This window comes from Muntiacus reevesi, chromosome 17, assembly GCF_963930625.1.
Source record: "Muntiacus reevesi chromosome 17, mMunRee1.1, whole genome shotgun sequence".
NCBI classification, from domain to species: Eukaryota; Metazoa; Chordata; class Mammalia; order Artiodactyla; family Cervidae; genus Muntiacus; species Muntiacus reevesi.
In genome coordinates this window covers 55,571,134-55,587,343 of record NC_089265.1, presented here as the reverse complement: position 1 = coordinate 55,587,343, position 16,210 = coordinate 55,571,134, and the positions used below count along the sequence as shown (strand labels likewise).

The 16,210-nt window shown below is 42.5% G+C and overlaps 2 protein-coding genes across 3 annotated transcripts in view; both read right to left on the bottom strand.

Annotated features, from left to right (window-relative positions):
* LOC136148357 (phospholipid-transporting ATPase FetA-like) overlaps nt 1-14,322 on the bottom strand; it is a 118,338-nt gene extending 104,016 nt beyond the window's left edge. Inside the window, exon 1 of the mRNA XM_065907865.1 lies at nt 14,283-14,322. Within this exon, the coding sequence (XP_065763937.1) occupies nt 14,283-14,322 (40 nt within the window). The remainder of the gene's footprint in view (nt 1-14,282) is intronic.
* Nucleotides 14,323-14,553: 231 nt separating this feature from the next.
* Nucleotides 14,554-16,210, bottom strand: part of UNC13B (unc-13 homolog B) — a 197,173-nt gene continuing 195,516 nt past the window's right edge. For both annotated transcript variants that reach the window (XM_065907910.1, XM_065907909.1), the window contains one exon: nt 14,554-16,115. In XM_065907910.1, coding sequence (XP_065763982.1) covers nt 15,830-16,115 — 286 coding nt within the window. In that variant the 3' untranslated portion in view covers nt 14,554-15,829. The remainder of the gene's footprint in view (nt 16,116-16,210) is intronic.

The following is a 16,210-nucleotide window of genomic DNA, read 5'->3' as shown; positions in this document are numbered from 1 at the left end:
TCACCCATTCCTGTCCATCTTAGTTTGCTGATTCCTAGAATGTTGACGTTCACTCTTGCCATCTCCTGTTTGACCACTTACAATTTGCTTTGATTCATGGACCTAACGTTCCAGGTTCCTATGCAATGTTGTGGCGGTGGCCGAGAGGAGCTACCCCACGCCCAATCTCAGGGGCAGTGGCCGAGAGGAGCTACCCCACATCCAAGGTAAGGAGCAGCAGCTGCGCTTTGCTGGAGCAGCCGTGAAGAGATACCCCACGTTCAAGGTAAGAGAAACCCAAGTAAGCCGTAGGCACTGAGAGAGGGCATCAGAGGGCAGACAGACTGAAATCACAATCACAGACCACTAGCCAATCTGATCACACGGACTACAGCTTGTGTAACTCAATGAAACTAAACCATGCTGTGTGGGGCCACCCAAGACGGATGGGTCATGGTGGAGAGGGCTGACAGAATGTGGTCCATTGGAGAAGGGAATGGCAAACCACTTCAGTATTCTTGCCTTGAAACCCCATGAACAGTATGAAAAGGCCAAATGATAGGACACTGAAGGAGGAACTCCCCAGTCGGTGGTGCCCAGTATGCTACTGGAGATCAGTGGGGAAATAACTCCAGAAAGAACGAAGGGATGGAGCCAAAGCAAAAACATCACCCAATTGTGGATGGGACTGGTGATAGAAGCAAGGTCTGATGCTGTAAAGAGCAATATCACTCAGCTAGTAAGTGGCAAAGCCAGTATGGAACACAGATAGTCTGATTTCAAAGCCTGTACTTTTAACCACCACATTATTATGATTAATATAAAAATGTATACCAACAACTAGGGGATAACCAGGAATGGCAGGGAAAATGTGGGGAGAAAAACTGTGAGAAGTAAATATGAATAGAGAAGAAGCCCCCTTCTCTTGTCTCCCTGAAGTGCAGTCACTTTGTGTTACGCAGCCCCTTACCCATAACGTTTATATTTGGCAGAGAGCTGGTGGTAAGCAACAGTTAACCATTGAACAGCCAAGGGAGACAACATGAAATTTATGCACTAAAGTATTTCAATTCAAGCAAGGAGGGGCTATTTAATATAGTAATAAAAGGGGCTTCCCTGGTGGCTCAGTGGTAAAGAATCTGCCTGTCAAAGCAGGAGACGTGGGTTCGATCCCTGGTCAGGGAAGATCCCACAGGCTTCGGAGTAACTAAGTTTGTGCACCACAACTACTGAGCTTGTGCTCTAGAGCCCAGGAGCTGCAGCTGCTGAAACCTCGCACCCGAAAGCCTGTGCTCCTCAACATGAGAAACCACTGCAATGAGAAGCCCACACACCGCAACCAAGAGTGGCCCCTGCTCGCTGCAACTAGAGAAAAGCCCACAAAGCAACAGAGACACAGCACACCCATAAATAAATAAATATTTTAAAAACGATAGTAATAAAAGCCACATACAATTTAATAGCTCCAGAAGGCACTAGAAATAATACAGTATCAACATGTAACACTGAGTCATCAAAATAAAGGTTAAAATTTGCTTAGAATATTCTATTTAAGAAAGTGAGAAAACATCTAACCAATTTTAGAAAGTGTTTCATCTAAAATGGTTAGAACAGAAACATTGCTGAACAGAAAATAAATTTTGTTATCTGAAAAAATCATTTATTTTCCAGTGATGTTTATTTACTGATGTTTATGTACTTACTTCTACCATTCTACTCTTTGGGAGTCTTCAGTTCAGTTGCTCATTCATGTCTGACTCTTTGCAACCCCATGGAATGCAGCACGCCAGGCCTCCCTGTCCATCACCAAGTCCCAGAGTTTACTCAAACTCATGTCCATTGAGTCGGTGATGCTTGGGAACCTTAACTCCTTATCAATCTATAATCTTGAAGTATGGGAATTGTATTTTCTTTCCCTTTGAATACCTTCCAAAAAGCCTAGGGACTGGGGCTCTACACACTGTGAGAATTAGATTACCCCATCTTTATGCAGAAGTAAAAGGCCATGAAATATTTCAAGTTATTTTCATTTCTTTAAGAAAGCTTTTCCCCCCCACAAATAATACATTAGTACATTCTTATTTTAAAAACTCACACAAGACAGAGGTATACAAAATAAAACATTAAAGTCCCTTTTCATAATATCTACCACTACATCCCACTCCCCTTTTTAGAATCACTGTTAACGGTTTGCTATTCCTCTTTCCATAACTTTTACTTTGCATTTATGCACATTTATACAAATAAAGTACATAGTTTAAGAATTTTTTTCCATCTACAAACATGCCTATAGTTTGTCATTTATTCAGGCCATCTTTTTGTCTATCAATAAAGTCTTACAGTTAAGTTTTCTGCATTTCTTTTTAAGTTTATTCTTAGACATTTTAAGATTTTGTTCCTAATGTGAATGGACTCTATTATATTTTCTAACTGATAATTGCTATTAAGAAAACTTCTGATTTTTGTATAGTGATTATATACCTAGAGGTCCCTTAATTTTCATGAGGAGGCTATCAACTTTATCCCCAGCTTAGGTGGTTTTGGTATCTGAATCTGCCCTGTGTCCTTAACAGCTCCCTCCTCATACACTGGTGCATTCAAAGGCTCTGAAAATGTACCATAGTCTCAGGATGTCTTCCTATGTTTTGTGTGCAAAACCTACTCCAACATATTCATTAGGATGGCTACTATTTTTTTAAAAAAAGAAAAAAACACTATTGGCAAAGATGTGGAGAAATTAGAATGCAATTAGAAATCAGAATCCTTGTGCACTGTTGGTGAAAATGTAAAATGGTGCAGCTGATATGGAGAACAATATGGTGGTTCTTAAAAAAATTAAAACAGAATTAGCATACAATGCTGCAATTCTACTTTGGGATATATATCCAAAAGAACTGAAAGCAAGGATTTAAAGAGAAATTTGTATACTCATGCTTTTGGCAGTATTATTCACAATAGCTAAGGAGCAGAAGCAACCCAAATATCCATTGACAAATAGTTAAACAACACACATACATACACACACATGTATATAACAAAATATTATTCAGCCTTAAAAAGGAAGGAAATTATGACATGCTACTACATAGATGAACCTTAGGAACATTATGTTAAGTAAAATAAGCCAGTTGTAGAAAGATAAATACTGTATGATTATACTTTTATGAGGCACCTAGAGTAGTCCCATTCATAGAGACAGAAAGAAGAGTGGTGGTTGCCATCCCAGGGGCTGGCAATTGGGAGAAAGTGGAGCTCAATGGGTACAGAGTTTCCGTTTTAAAGATGAAAAGATGGACTTCCCTGGTGGTCCTATGATTAGGAGTCCTTGTAACGCAGGGGACGTGAATTTTTTCTGTTTGTTTTAATTCAGTCCAGTTTCTAAAACTCTCAGTTTGGGCCAGGGCTCTCTTCTAAGAAAGATCTGACAGATAAAGCACACAATTCTAGAATATAGACTATCTTTACTTCAGGTATAACTCTAAACTTAATGATGTTCAATGTAAATTAAAAGCTTGAGATACAATATTTATGCAGAATTACTTGAAGGATATACACCTTGTCCACTTCTTAGTATGAGTTAGTTAGTTTTTTTTTCTTTAATGCCAAGGCTTGACAGATGAACTCTAGAAACTTTGTGAACCTTCTAAAATTGTCTATACCTGTGCATTTTTTCTGAGGAGAGGTCCTAAGCTTTTAAAACTTTCTTAATATGCTTTGGGTTTTTTTGCTTGCTTTTTTAAAAGAGCTAAGACTCTTTACGTACTGTAAAATTTGTTCTTCCTTGGATTGAGGCAGACAATCAAAGCCTTTCCTCAATCTCATTGTTCTGCCCTGAACTCAGACTGGCTTTTACGGAACAATGCTTTGGCACTATGCCAACAGCCTACATTAAAGGACATTAAGCGAAAACAGCTTCAGGCCTAAAAATGTGTTTAGGTAAACACTACAGGCTCCCATAAAGACAGAGCAAGACAAAGATGGGCATAGATCTTAGCCAGACAGCATGTCTGTAAAGGCACACATGTGCTGATGCCATCGCTAGACAAAAACAGATTATGAACAGGCCAAGAAGAGTGAACTTTCCTATGTTAGAAAATCAGAGTCAAATCAAACACCATAGGATTTGGAAAGCCACAAATGCAGACTTTAACGGCAATATTTGGGTAAATGTATATAACCTCTTGCATGTACATAGAGTATACATAAGCTTAAAAAGAATTCAAACTACATAAGGTTTCATGCAAAATATTAAACAACTCTCCCTTCTCAATCTCAGGATAATTGTCTTTTATACAACCCTCACATTCCTCTATTTAGCTAAAATCCATTCACCATCCTTCAAAGCTCAGCTTTTAAAATTACAACAAGTGTAGTTCAAATGGAACTGATTTTGTTTTACCAAACCCAAAACAACTCCCTCTCTTCCTCAAACACACACACACTCTTTGGAAATCCTATAGCTCTTTTATTGTTTTTCAAATTCTTTAAAAGCATGTATGTCCACAAAGAACTACAAGAGAAAATTTTTCTTCTGTTAGAGAGAATCCTCTCATACAACAATCAATAGTTATTTCATTGGAATTAATGTCAAGAGTTTAGTTCCAGACCTTGGTAGAAAATCTAAGCTTTCTCCAAATCAGCCATATCAGAAAATGATACTAATATGACAAATTACCACACTAAGGATGCAAAGTACATGGTCCGGTAATGAAGAAATTAGTTTCTAAGTTAGGCCTCTATAAAAAGAGAAACAAGTTCAACAAAACCCTTTCAGTCATCCTACCTTAAACTCACATGGAAAAAGAACTACTGACAGAAGGGGTATTCAAATCATGATTCATTTTATAGAATGTTAATAATCCCAATTAATTCAATTAGCCAAGTGAAAGTTCCTGTTGGTCTATTTCTATTTCCCCTTGCAAGTTCATATACGAAAAACACTTTTTCATCTTTAGCTTTTGCATCACCGACTCGATGGACATGAGTTTGAGTAATCTCTGGGAGTTGGTGATGGACAGGGAGGCCTGGCGTGCTGCGATTCATGGGGTCGCAAAGAGTCGGACACAACTGAGCGAATGAACTGAACTGAACTGAAAGACACTTCCAACATGGTTATCACAGCAGATCTTTGGCTTTCTCTCTTAAATACCTTCAAAATTAAAGCACTTACCTGTATGCCTCAAATCTATAGGTAGACCATCCCTCTCACTGCCCTCTAAAAAGAACACTGAAACATTCCTCTCAAATGTGAATTAATGTCATCAGTGGTTAAAACCAAAAACTTTCTATAATAATTTCAACTCTATAATTTTTTTTTCCTCCCACCTTTGCAGCCAAAAATAGTCTCAAGCCAGGTCAGAGGGAAGTCGTCTGAGTCTTGCATCAAGAAGCTTCTTGGTCGCTTCGGTTCAGTTCTGAGTGCTCTGAGAGCGCAAGTTGCCGGTTTCCCGGCTGTCTGAGTAGACCGGGGCACAGTGAGTACTAAGCAAACACTACTGCTGATTACTGAGCTTTGGGCAGCTCAGCAGATATGAGCTAAGCACTTACCTGAATTCAAAGGTTTTAAACATTTAATCTCAGAGAAACACCACCTAAGAATAAAACAAAAAACTCCTTGTCAGTTAGCTCAGGCCCTGTTGATAGAATAATACCTACAATTTGACAAAATTTACTGTGAGCTGGATACTTTCCTACATGCTTTAGGCAGATCATCTTGTTTAATTTTTACTAAAATCTGGGCCTAACAAGAGGGTATTATTCCTTTTAAAAGAGGAAAAATCCGAGGTTTAAGGTTAAGACGTGCTCAGGGACATACAATCAGAGAGTGGTAGAGTCACAGTGATAGAGATTTGAATCCTGCTTGCCTGATGCCTGGTGGCTCAGATGGTAAAGCGTCTGCCCGCAATGCGGGAGACCCAGGTTCGATCCCTGGGTCGGGAAAATCCCCTGGAGAAGGAAACGGCAACCCACTCCAGTACTCTTGCCTGGAAAACTCCATGAACGGAGGAGCCTGGTAGGCTACAGTCCATGGGGTCGCAAAGAGTCAGACACGACTGAGCGGCTTCACTTTGCTTCGCTTGCCTGACCCCTGGTGACCATGATTCTATATCATCCTTCTTATACATATGACCCCAAATGAAGAGGTGATTGTCCAACAGAATGATGCTCAGCTGTGTTCTTTCTATAAAACTTAATAAGTGATTTTAAAAAAGAGGTGATAGTCAAGTAGGCATCTGTGGCAGTTACTGAGAATTCTGGTCACATGCCTGGTTCAGAAGTATAGGTTAGAGCCTTAAATGCCCAGATGCTCCTCTTTGATAGATCTGGCACTGAGTCCAGGATGAAATCCAGTGTTCTACTATGACCCTGCATTTCATCATTCATTCCTGCTTTACATTTGACCCAAAATCTCTTAAGACAATCTTTCCCAAAAGTATCATTCATGGATCAGTTGTTTCAAAGGCAATTGAAAAATCCTTGTAGAAAATACAGATATCTGGCCCCCACCCTGGATGTACTGGATCAGGGGAAGGTATGACAACAAGATACCCTAGAGGTGCTTTTGCCTATTGAATTTTAGACTACTCATCGCCTCGGAGCAAAAGAGCCAGGGTAATCGAAAGGAAGTAAATGGAAAGCTAACCTCCAAGTCAGGCCGGTGTTAAGAAAAAGGACAGAGATCTTGTGAGTAGACACAGAGCCAAAACCTAGTTTGGGAACTGGAAAAGATCTTTCGATGGTTTTCTATCAGTGTTCCATGAAGCCATAGGAGTTATAAAATGGGATATCAGAAAAAGGAACCAGTAGTCAGAGTTTAAAGTCCTAAAAAAGTGACTGCAGAAGTCCTACTGATAGATGTTTTGTAACCTGGATTCCTGTGTAAAATTTAAACTGAATAAACAGCTCTGCTGATTTAAAATAAAGGGGAGTTAAAAAAAAAATCTCAAGACCCAGCATGCATCCCAGACCAACTCAATCAAGTCTATGCAAGTTGTATTTTTCAGTATCAGGGGATTCCAACATATATCCAAAGCTGGGAACCACTGCAGTAACCTGAAGTGGTCTGTGCTCTGTCATTAGAGATAAAAGAAGACTAAGACCCAAAGAATTTAAAGGCGATCAGGATTCAAACCAGTATCTCTCAACTGCTAGCTCACCATTCTATGTCATTCTCTCTCCTCAATCAGAATGAACCAACTGTTCCTCTAAGGTAGAGAGCACACAAATCCAATTATCATGTAAGTTCACATTTTCAGATCTCTGTATTTTTTTAAAGACTACTTCATATACATTTTCTCTTTAGATTTTTATACAGGGGAAGTAGGCAGGGCAAGACTTCTGTTTTATAGATGAGGAAATCAAAGGTCAAGTAAGTTAACTTTCAGTGGCTTAAAGGTAGGGCCAGAATTTAAATCTTTATATTCTAACTTCTGGATTAAGTAAATTAAATTTGGCAAGTGATTATTGAGTGCCTAGTACATGTTAGTTAAGACATGGTCAAAAATGCAAAAAAATATCATCCATGCCCTCAATTAGTGTACAGTCTTCTTACAAAGACAGAGACAACTAAAATACTGCACTGCCTGACTTAACCCTTGGATTGGCAGAAACTGAAAGCCTTGACTGGCCTTGATGACAAAGTTCAATTCTCTTCAGAATCAGTCTGTGGCTTCTAATTTCTTCCTGACTATGGCTATTTATCCCAGGGGACACAAGGATTTGAATATAGCCACTGCATCTCTAGACATGGCCATGCAGCTGAATATTCCTTGACAGGGGTAGAGAAGAAAGAATGGTGCAATTTCAGTGAGATTCATTTCATATTCTCCAAGGCCAAGGATATGACTCAGCAGAAGACTGGGAGATTCCAAGACAAAGGACTAGATAGAAAAGAAAGGGTATTCACAGAAATATTTTCTTTTCCACTGAACAGTCTACAATTTATAGACAGACACAGTTATCTATAAATAAATAATTTTTACAGTTGTTGAAGATAACTCCTGCACACTAAAGGGGGAAATAGCATGTAGGTACTAATGTTTTTATCTATGATTCAGGATGACAGAGAAGGTCACAGATGGACAAGAGTACTCAAAGAGAACTTTTTCATGAGGAATTCATCAGTCATTGCAAAATGTTGCCGTGAAGATTTTGTTACATAAAAGATAACGAGAAAACCAGGAACTCCTGTTTTATTACTGGACTGAAAGAGCTGGCCAGGAACAGTCCACTGCAGTTTTTCTCAAACTTTAATATGCATCAGAATCACGTGGTGGCTGTGCCCCCCTCCCCCTCCTCTGGCCCTTGACCAGAGATTCCAATTCAGCAAGTCTGTGGTGCCCAAGAATTCATCTCTCTTACAAATACAGGGGATGCTGATGCTGTTCAGATCTAATATTTTGAAAACTGCTTGTGTATCAGAAAGTCTACACTATACTGGGCTTCCCTGGTAGCTCAGCTGGTAAAGAATCTGCCTGCAATGCCAGAGACCCTGATTTGACTTCTGGGTCAGGAAGATCCACTGGAGAAGGGATAGGCTACCCATCCCAGTATTCTTGGGGTTCCCTGGTGGCTCAGCTGGTAAAGAACCCACCTGCAATGTGGGAGACTTGGGTTCGATCCCTGGGTTGGGAAGATCCCCTGGAGAAGGGAATGGCTATCCACTCCAGTATTCTGACCTGGAGAAGTCCATGGGGTTGCAAAGAGTCAGACACGACTAAGCGACTTTCATTTTCACACTTTCTATATTATACTGGATACACACACACTTGTAAATTATGGCAATTTAGTTAACTCCCTATTGTTGACTTTGTAAATGATACTCTCTATACCCACCTAACAGCCCAAAAAAGATTACTCAGAATGAAGTTATGGCTAGTCACCTAAAGAGACAATCTGTTCTAGAGCAGAAATATATGCGTTTGGACATTCCAGAGATTCTCACTCAAGACAACAGGCGCCAGGTTGAGAACCCCTTACTTGTATGCTAATGCTTCAGAAATATGTATCTTCAGCCTGAATTTTTATCCTGAGCTTCAGTAGTGCATATTCAAATATCTATTTCACATCTGTATTTGGATGTCACACAATTGCCTCAAAATCTACATGTACTGAGGAGTGACTGTTTAATAGGGATGGTGTTCCTTCTTCGCAGATGAAGAAGTTCTGGGATTTCCTTGGTGATGCAGTGGGTAAGAATCTGCCTGCCAACGCAGGGGTCACAGGTTCAATCACTGGTTCAGGAAGATTCCACACGGCATGGAGGAACTAAGCCCCTGCGACATAACAACTGAGTCCGCACTTACTGTAGCACTCACAAGCCCAAATGTGGTCTGTGTGCCGCAACCAGTGAAGCCCGTGTGCCTAGAGCCCGTGCTCCACAACAAGAGAAGCCATGGGAATGAGAAGCCCACGCACCACAACCAAGAGTGGCCCCTGCTCGCTGCAATTAGAGAAAGCACACACGAAGCAACAAAGACCCAGTGCAGCCCAAAATAAATAAACACAATTCTATAAAAAAGTTCTGGAACCAGACAGTAATGACAGTTGTGAAACACTGTGAATATACTTAGTGTCATGTAACTGTGCACTTTCAAATGGTATATTTAACATAACATGCATTTTACAATGAAAAATCTATATTTACAAAACTGACATTATCACCTCCATTCTCAACCTCCCACACATCCCAAATTTGTGCTTTCTCTTATATCTCCTGTCTTTGGACATCTATTACTCGTTTTATTATTTACCTAGTAGCCCATGCCAGAAACCCGAGTCATCTCTGGCAATGCTCTTTCATTCCCCCACTTAACAATTAATCATGAAGTTCTGTACATTCTCCCTCATTAATAAAAAGTTAACTTGGAATAGTCCGCTACCACTATCCCCAAAGCTTCTACTTAAGTTCAGGCCACCATTATTAGCCTCATAGTCTCCAAAGGTTTTGTTCGTTCCCACCTTCCACCTAAACCCCACTTCAACTGAGTCTTCTTCATCTTGCCATAGTGACTTCTCTTTTTGCTTAAAAACCCACCACTGCCTTCAGGATAAATTCTTCATGATCTGGCCTCTGCCTACTTCTCTATTTTATGTCTAACCACTGTCCTACGCAAAGCCAAAATGCAGTGATATAAGCTACCTGCAATTTCCAGCTCATCACCAACTTTTCTTTTTTTTTTTTAACCTAAGTGCCAAGTGCACATATCACTCTAAATTCCTAGAACTTCATTTCCCTCTGTTTAGACTTGGCTAAGTTCTACGGAAAACATTGAATTTACATCATCTTGCTCAGGAAGCCTTTCAGATGCCCCAAGGATGATGTCCTTATTATGAGCTTCTATGTTTACTCATATCTTAATATTACACTTTAAGTTGAAGTCATCTGTCTCCTTTAAAGAGCACAATATCCTTGAGGGTAGGGACTACATATCAATGCATCTCCAGTGCCTCAAATAGTACATAGCATGTGGTATGTTCTAAATAAATATTTTTAAATGAACAAGTGATATCCTAGTGAAAAACAGAAACTCTGATAACAGAAGTTACACAACTTTCCAATGACTTCCTACTTTACCCTGTTTAAAAGCCAAAGTCATTACGATGGGCTACAGAGTTCTGACTTCACCTCCTGGTATTGTCCCCTTCATTCACTCAGTTCCAGCAACCCTTTGAAGCCTTGACTGGAAAAGCATTTCAGCCAAGGAGCCATTTAGGCACATGCATTAAGGAAGGAACTAAAATACACTGAGCCTCCAGCATGTGCTAGGCACTTTCATGTGTCATATCACAGGATCCTCACAATCACTCTAGGACAAAGGCAATACACCGCCATTCCCACTGAATGAGTAAAATATTGGACAATGACAGCTAAGGAGACTAAGCCTAAGAGTAGATTTTTAACAGAGGGGTAACTTCCTTGGAAAGAGTCCATAGTGGTGACTTTTCCTCCCCTAGATAATCTTGTATGCTGGTTATTCTGTTTGCTGGGCCTCCTCCCAGCCAACTCCCTCTGCCCTGCTCTGAGAAGCTGACCTCAATGAACTACATTATCCAAACTACCTTGCCTCGGGCTTCTGTCTGGGTTTTGTCAATTGAAGGTACCAGCTGGAGACTAGAGGGCAAGAGGAGAAAGGTTAGGGCATTTATTTCTCTACCTTCCTGCTGCCTTGTCTAAGTCCTTACAATGCCTGTTAACACTGATGGCTGTAGCTTCCTGCCGGACAGGCTCCCAAAATGTAGCTCTCACTGGGCCCTGGTAGCAACAGTCCCCTTTCTTACCCTTGAGGCACAGGAGTGCTACTGATTCACCACTGTTGGGTTTCACCATTTCTTTTTAGTTTCTGTTAACAACAATCATATGTCTGTAAATCATCCTTTGGTTAAACTCTCTTAGATTAAATTCTTTTGAATCCACCAATTATTTTCCTATAAGGACTCCTGACTGATACACTAGGAAAACAATAAATGTCATATTCTTCTCCTTTGTTCTTCCACTCATTAAATTTCCAGTGTCTTCAATCAAGTCTCCTTCCTCTCCTCTAATCTGAAGCTTCCCACCTTTCCATGCCCACGTGGTGTCCCAAGAAGTCTAAGCATTCGATTACCCACAGAGCAACACTGCTGTTACTATTCTGCTGAAACTCAAGTGACACTGGCACTCTGTTGTCCCTGCAGTTCTAAGACTGGTTGGCTCTGTTAGTCTTAGCATCCTGGCAGGACAATAAACTCACTGCAGGGAAATTGAGCAATTGTAATCTCCAAACAAATTTTAGCTCAAAAGAACCTTAGACTTTACCTTGGCTGAAGTGAAAGTCACTCATCCATGTCTGACTCTTTGCAACCCCATGGACTGTAGCCTGCCAGGCTCCTCTATCCACGGAATTCTCCAGGCAAGCATATTGGAGTGGGTAGTCATTCCCTTCTCCAAGAGTCTTCCTGACCCAGGGATCGAACCCAGGTCTTCTGCATTGCAGGCAGACTCTTTACTGTCTGAGTCAACAGGGAAGCCATGTTATCACTCAGTCACATCCGACTCTGTGACCCCATGGACTATAGCCCACCAGGCTCCTCTGTCCATGGAATTCTCCAGGCGAGAATACTGGAGTGGGTTGCCAATCCCTTCTCCAGGGGATCTTCCCAAACCATGGATCGAACCTGGGTCTCCCGCATTGCAGGCAGATTCTTTACCGACTGAGCCACCAGGGAAGACTTTGCCTTGTCCAAGCACCTTACTTTACAGATGGGAAGGGTCAGTCTGACACAGGAGACCCACGGCGCTACAGCTGCAGACTTAAGTTCATCATCTAAATGCTGCCTGCTACTTCACCAGGCTGTGGCACTGCACTGGGTACCTAACGGGCACTCAATATGGTTACTCACCCCTAAATTCATACGGGCTCTGCTTTGTTCAATACTAGGCTCCATGTCTCGATGAGTACCTGGTACATATGATGCACACAGCACAGATTTATTGATTTTGAATCCAGGACACAGAAAGACAAGTTCCTTGGAAGTTATCAGAGCTCAGAAGATCATCTGTAATCATGATGATAATCCCTTATACACCTAAAGAAAATGTAGAGTTTTCAAAGTGCATTTCAATTTAAAAAATCCCATTTGATCCCTCTGAGGTAAACACAGCAGGGATGCGTAGTCCGTTTAACAGATGCAAGCAACCAGCCTTTGAAAGGTTCAAAGTCAAGGTCCCCTGACTAGTATGTAGCAGAGCGGAGACTCCTGTTCATGTTTTCTGACTTCCACTTCAATACCACCTCCACGACTCCACGCTGCTTCTTTAGCTTAGCCAAGCTGCTTCAAGAAAAGGAGTTGGGGGGTTCATTCACGGAACTAGCCCAAATATTCACAATGACCAGGTGAATTATACACTTATGCTGATAGAAATGATTTTGCTTTTTAAAAAATCCACTTAAAGGTACTTCTTCTATTCCACTTTTGATTAGATACAGTCCGCAGAATACCTCCAACTCGATACTACAAGGCTTGTTATTTCCCACCGAGAGGACAGTTACCATCTATGTGGTCTGGAGTGAAGAAGACAGCACTTTTGAGACATCACTTTCAGTACAGACCAAAGTCAGGCCCTTTTAAAACCAGGTGTTCAGAGAAACAGCATCTTGTTTCTCAGCCTGACCCCACCAGAGAGGAGCTGTCACATGATTTCTTCAAGATCAAATGCATCTTGATCAAGAAGCCATCTGCAGTTTTTCTGATCGAATTCTCTTATAAAGAACACTTTAAAACAGATTTCACCCTGGGTTTTAACTACTAGTATGATCTCTGATCCTAATCAGGGTATCACAGAAACCAAAGATAACTTAAACATATATCCAGCCTCTTTGGATTTTAGTTTCCATTAAGAGCTCAGAGTATTGGTACAGAAAATTACCCAAAGTCTTACATAAGGGATTACAAACTCAAATGTCTCCCAGGCACCAGGTATACAAAGTAAAATCCAGTATGACAAAATAAGGAATAATGGAGTCTACTCAGTGCTTTTTTGGGGGCCATTACTTGTGGCATGCAGGATCTTAGTTCTAACCCCCTGCATTGAGATCAAAGTCTTAACCACTGGACCACCAGGGAAGTCCTTGGAGTCTATATAAACTGTAGAAAACTAATTTGCTAGTTGCTTCTGAGCTCCAACCACCTGTCATTTTCTGGGTACATGAGTTAACAGCTTTTCCAATCCCCGCCCCCCCCCCCACCCGCCGCAGGAAATATGCATTTTTTAAATGTTAATTTTTTTTTTAAAGTTAGTTACTAATTCAAAAATGCAAGTCTTTTGTAGGCTATCAGCCAGAGTTTGACTTTTCCTTATGGGGTAGGTTTCCAGCTCCATATGAGAGAGGAATGATAGCAAACGTGCCACTTTCAAGTCAAATATGGCACAGGATTCACGGCTTCCTTCTCAGAGACTCTCTGGAAAATGCTGGAAAAGTGGACAGAAAACTCCTCGAGTTAGTAGGAATGTACCTTGACTGGGGGTCTGGGGGATATCTGCTTTATTAACTAGACAAACAGATACCCTCTGGAAGGAATCTGCGGGGGAAGATCCCCTCTGCTAGGTATCTGGGCAGATGGGTCTCTGAAGCATCCAGGAAACCCATATACTCCAGTATGGGGATGGGGAGGATTGGGAGAACAGTTTACAAGAAGTATAAAGACAGACAGCTCCTGGGAAATATACAGAGTGCGATATGACGGGTACAATCTCTTCAGTCTTGGGAGGGAGAAGGTGATAACCTCTCCTCGGGCGCCCCCTTCGGGCGCCTCTTTCTCACCATCGCTCCGCAGCCGTCGACTCCAGGGAACGACCGCCATCTTAACGCACCTTTCTGCGCAGGTGCCCGGGGGCCCCACGACCCAGCCCAGAGACCCCGCCTCCCGCCACGCCGCTCCGCCCCAAGCCCGCCGCCAGCCACGCCCCCTTTCCCCTAGGAAAGGCTCCTCCGCTTGGGACTGCGGAGAGGAGGAAGGAGCCGCTGGCCTAAATCTATCATTATATTAGAAAGTCATTTCTACAGCTTTACCGGAATCACCAGATCCCAAAGGCTGCTACAAGATAATTTATTACAGACTAGTCAATAATTTCTTGTAACAATGGCACATACAATTTAAAACAGCAAAGATGCTTCGTTTCTTGTTTCATGTAATGGCTAATGCAGAGTCCTCAAGAAGTCCAAGAGGCTGCTATGAGGATATTGAAGGATCATGTCACATCTCTGATCAAGGGCCTGGGAAGTCCGCATGACTCCCTGGGAGTGTTGAGCCCCTCTCCCCTGCTGCTCCCCGTCCCCCCAATCCAGCCTGTACCAAGGGATCCTAGTCTAAGTTCCTTCTGTAGAGCTTAACGGTTTATGAGGGTGACAGCAGCTGACCTAGATGAAAGGGAGTGAGGACAAAGGCTAGATTCTGTCTGCAAGGGGAAGAACCACCAGAAGGCAGTGGCCATAGGTGAACAGGACTCCTTCTAGACTGATTTCCACAATTTTTGGCTTTGTTCAGGGTTTATCTATGAAGAAGCCCTCTCTCCTGGATTCTTCCACTAGCTCTCAGATATGTATACTTAAGAGCTTCTCATGTCCTGAAGCATCACTCCCCTTCCTAAAGGAGTGAGGTAGGGAGACTCCTGGGCAGGTGGCCCCTGGTGCTTGGGTTCCAAAGAAATTCTGTGCATGCCTCTGAAGCACCATGTGAACCTGGTTCTACTCATGACAGCTAATCTGGGGGAAGGGATGAGCATAGCTCATTGCTGAAAGGTATCTTGTTCAGTCTCAATGCCCTGTACTCACTTGAGCCACTCTACACTGCTGGGTTCTGCTCAAGGGATGGTCTGCATTCACTTCTGTGTGTTCCTGCCCTGGCCACACTCCAGTTCAGACTACAGGGCTCAGCAATACCTGTAGACTCAATGGATTACTTACCTAATTAGGCACAAGCTCCAGGCCCCCTAAACGTGTTCCTCTAATGATTGGTACGTATGGATCTACCTGGATTAGGTGCGGTATGGAGAGGGGGAGAAAAGGGCGTGGGAGTCAGGATCTCTACCAAGAAGGGCTGACACTCAGAAATGTCTGCCCCTCCGTGAAAAATCTCCCTGGGTGGTAAGCCCCACAGCCCAGCTCCTAGCACCACAGACCTGCTGGTCAGGGATTCAGACCCTTTCTGTGAAAAGCCACACTCACACCACCCTAGATTTTTCCTTAAACGTTCCTAACTGGATGAATCAGCCTCTTGACTGTGAGGATCTAAGGTGATCACGTAGTCAGTCCTACTATCCCCGACTTGTGGAACTGGTGCCCTCTGGTCGGCACGGCAGCCTGGGTGCTCAGCTCCCCTCCTCCGTGGAACGAGACTCCGATTTGAGCTTCACAAACTCCCGGGCCACCTCATCGTTGCTCCTCTGAGACAGAATCCGGAGAATGGTCACGCCTGTCTCGTCCATGTGGATCTTCCGGCCCAGGGGGCACCAGCAAGCGCAGCTGCCCTTGGCTGCCACATCCCTCAGAGGCATCACGGCCAGCCCCAGCACACGGTCCTCCCGTGCAAAGCAGTAGTCCTTCACGCATATTTGCAACTCATAGGCTTCAGGCCCCTCTTCATTTCCCAGGAGGCTGTGAGCACAGGGCAGATGGAAGACAGGAGACCAGAGATGAGGGCGCCCTCAATGAATTCACCCCAGCCACCATGCAGCCCATCCCTTCTCTCC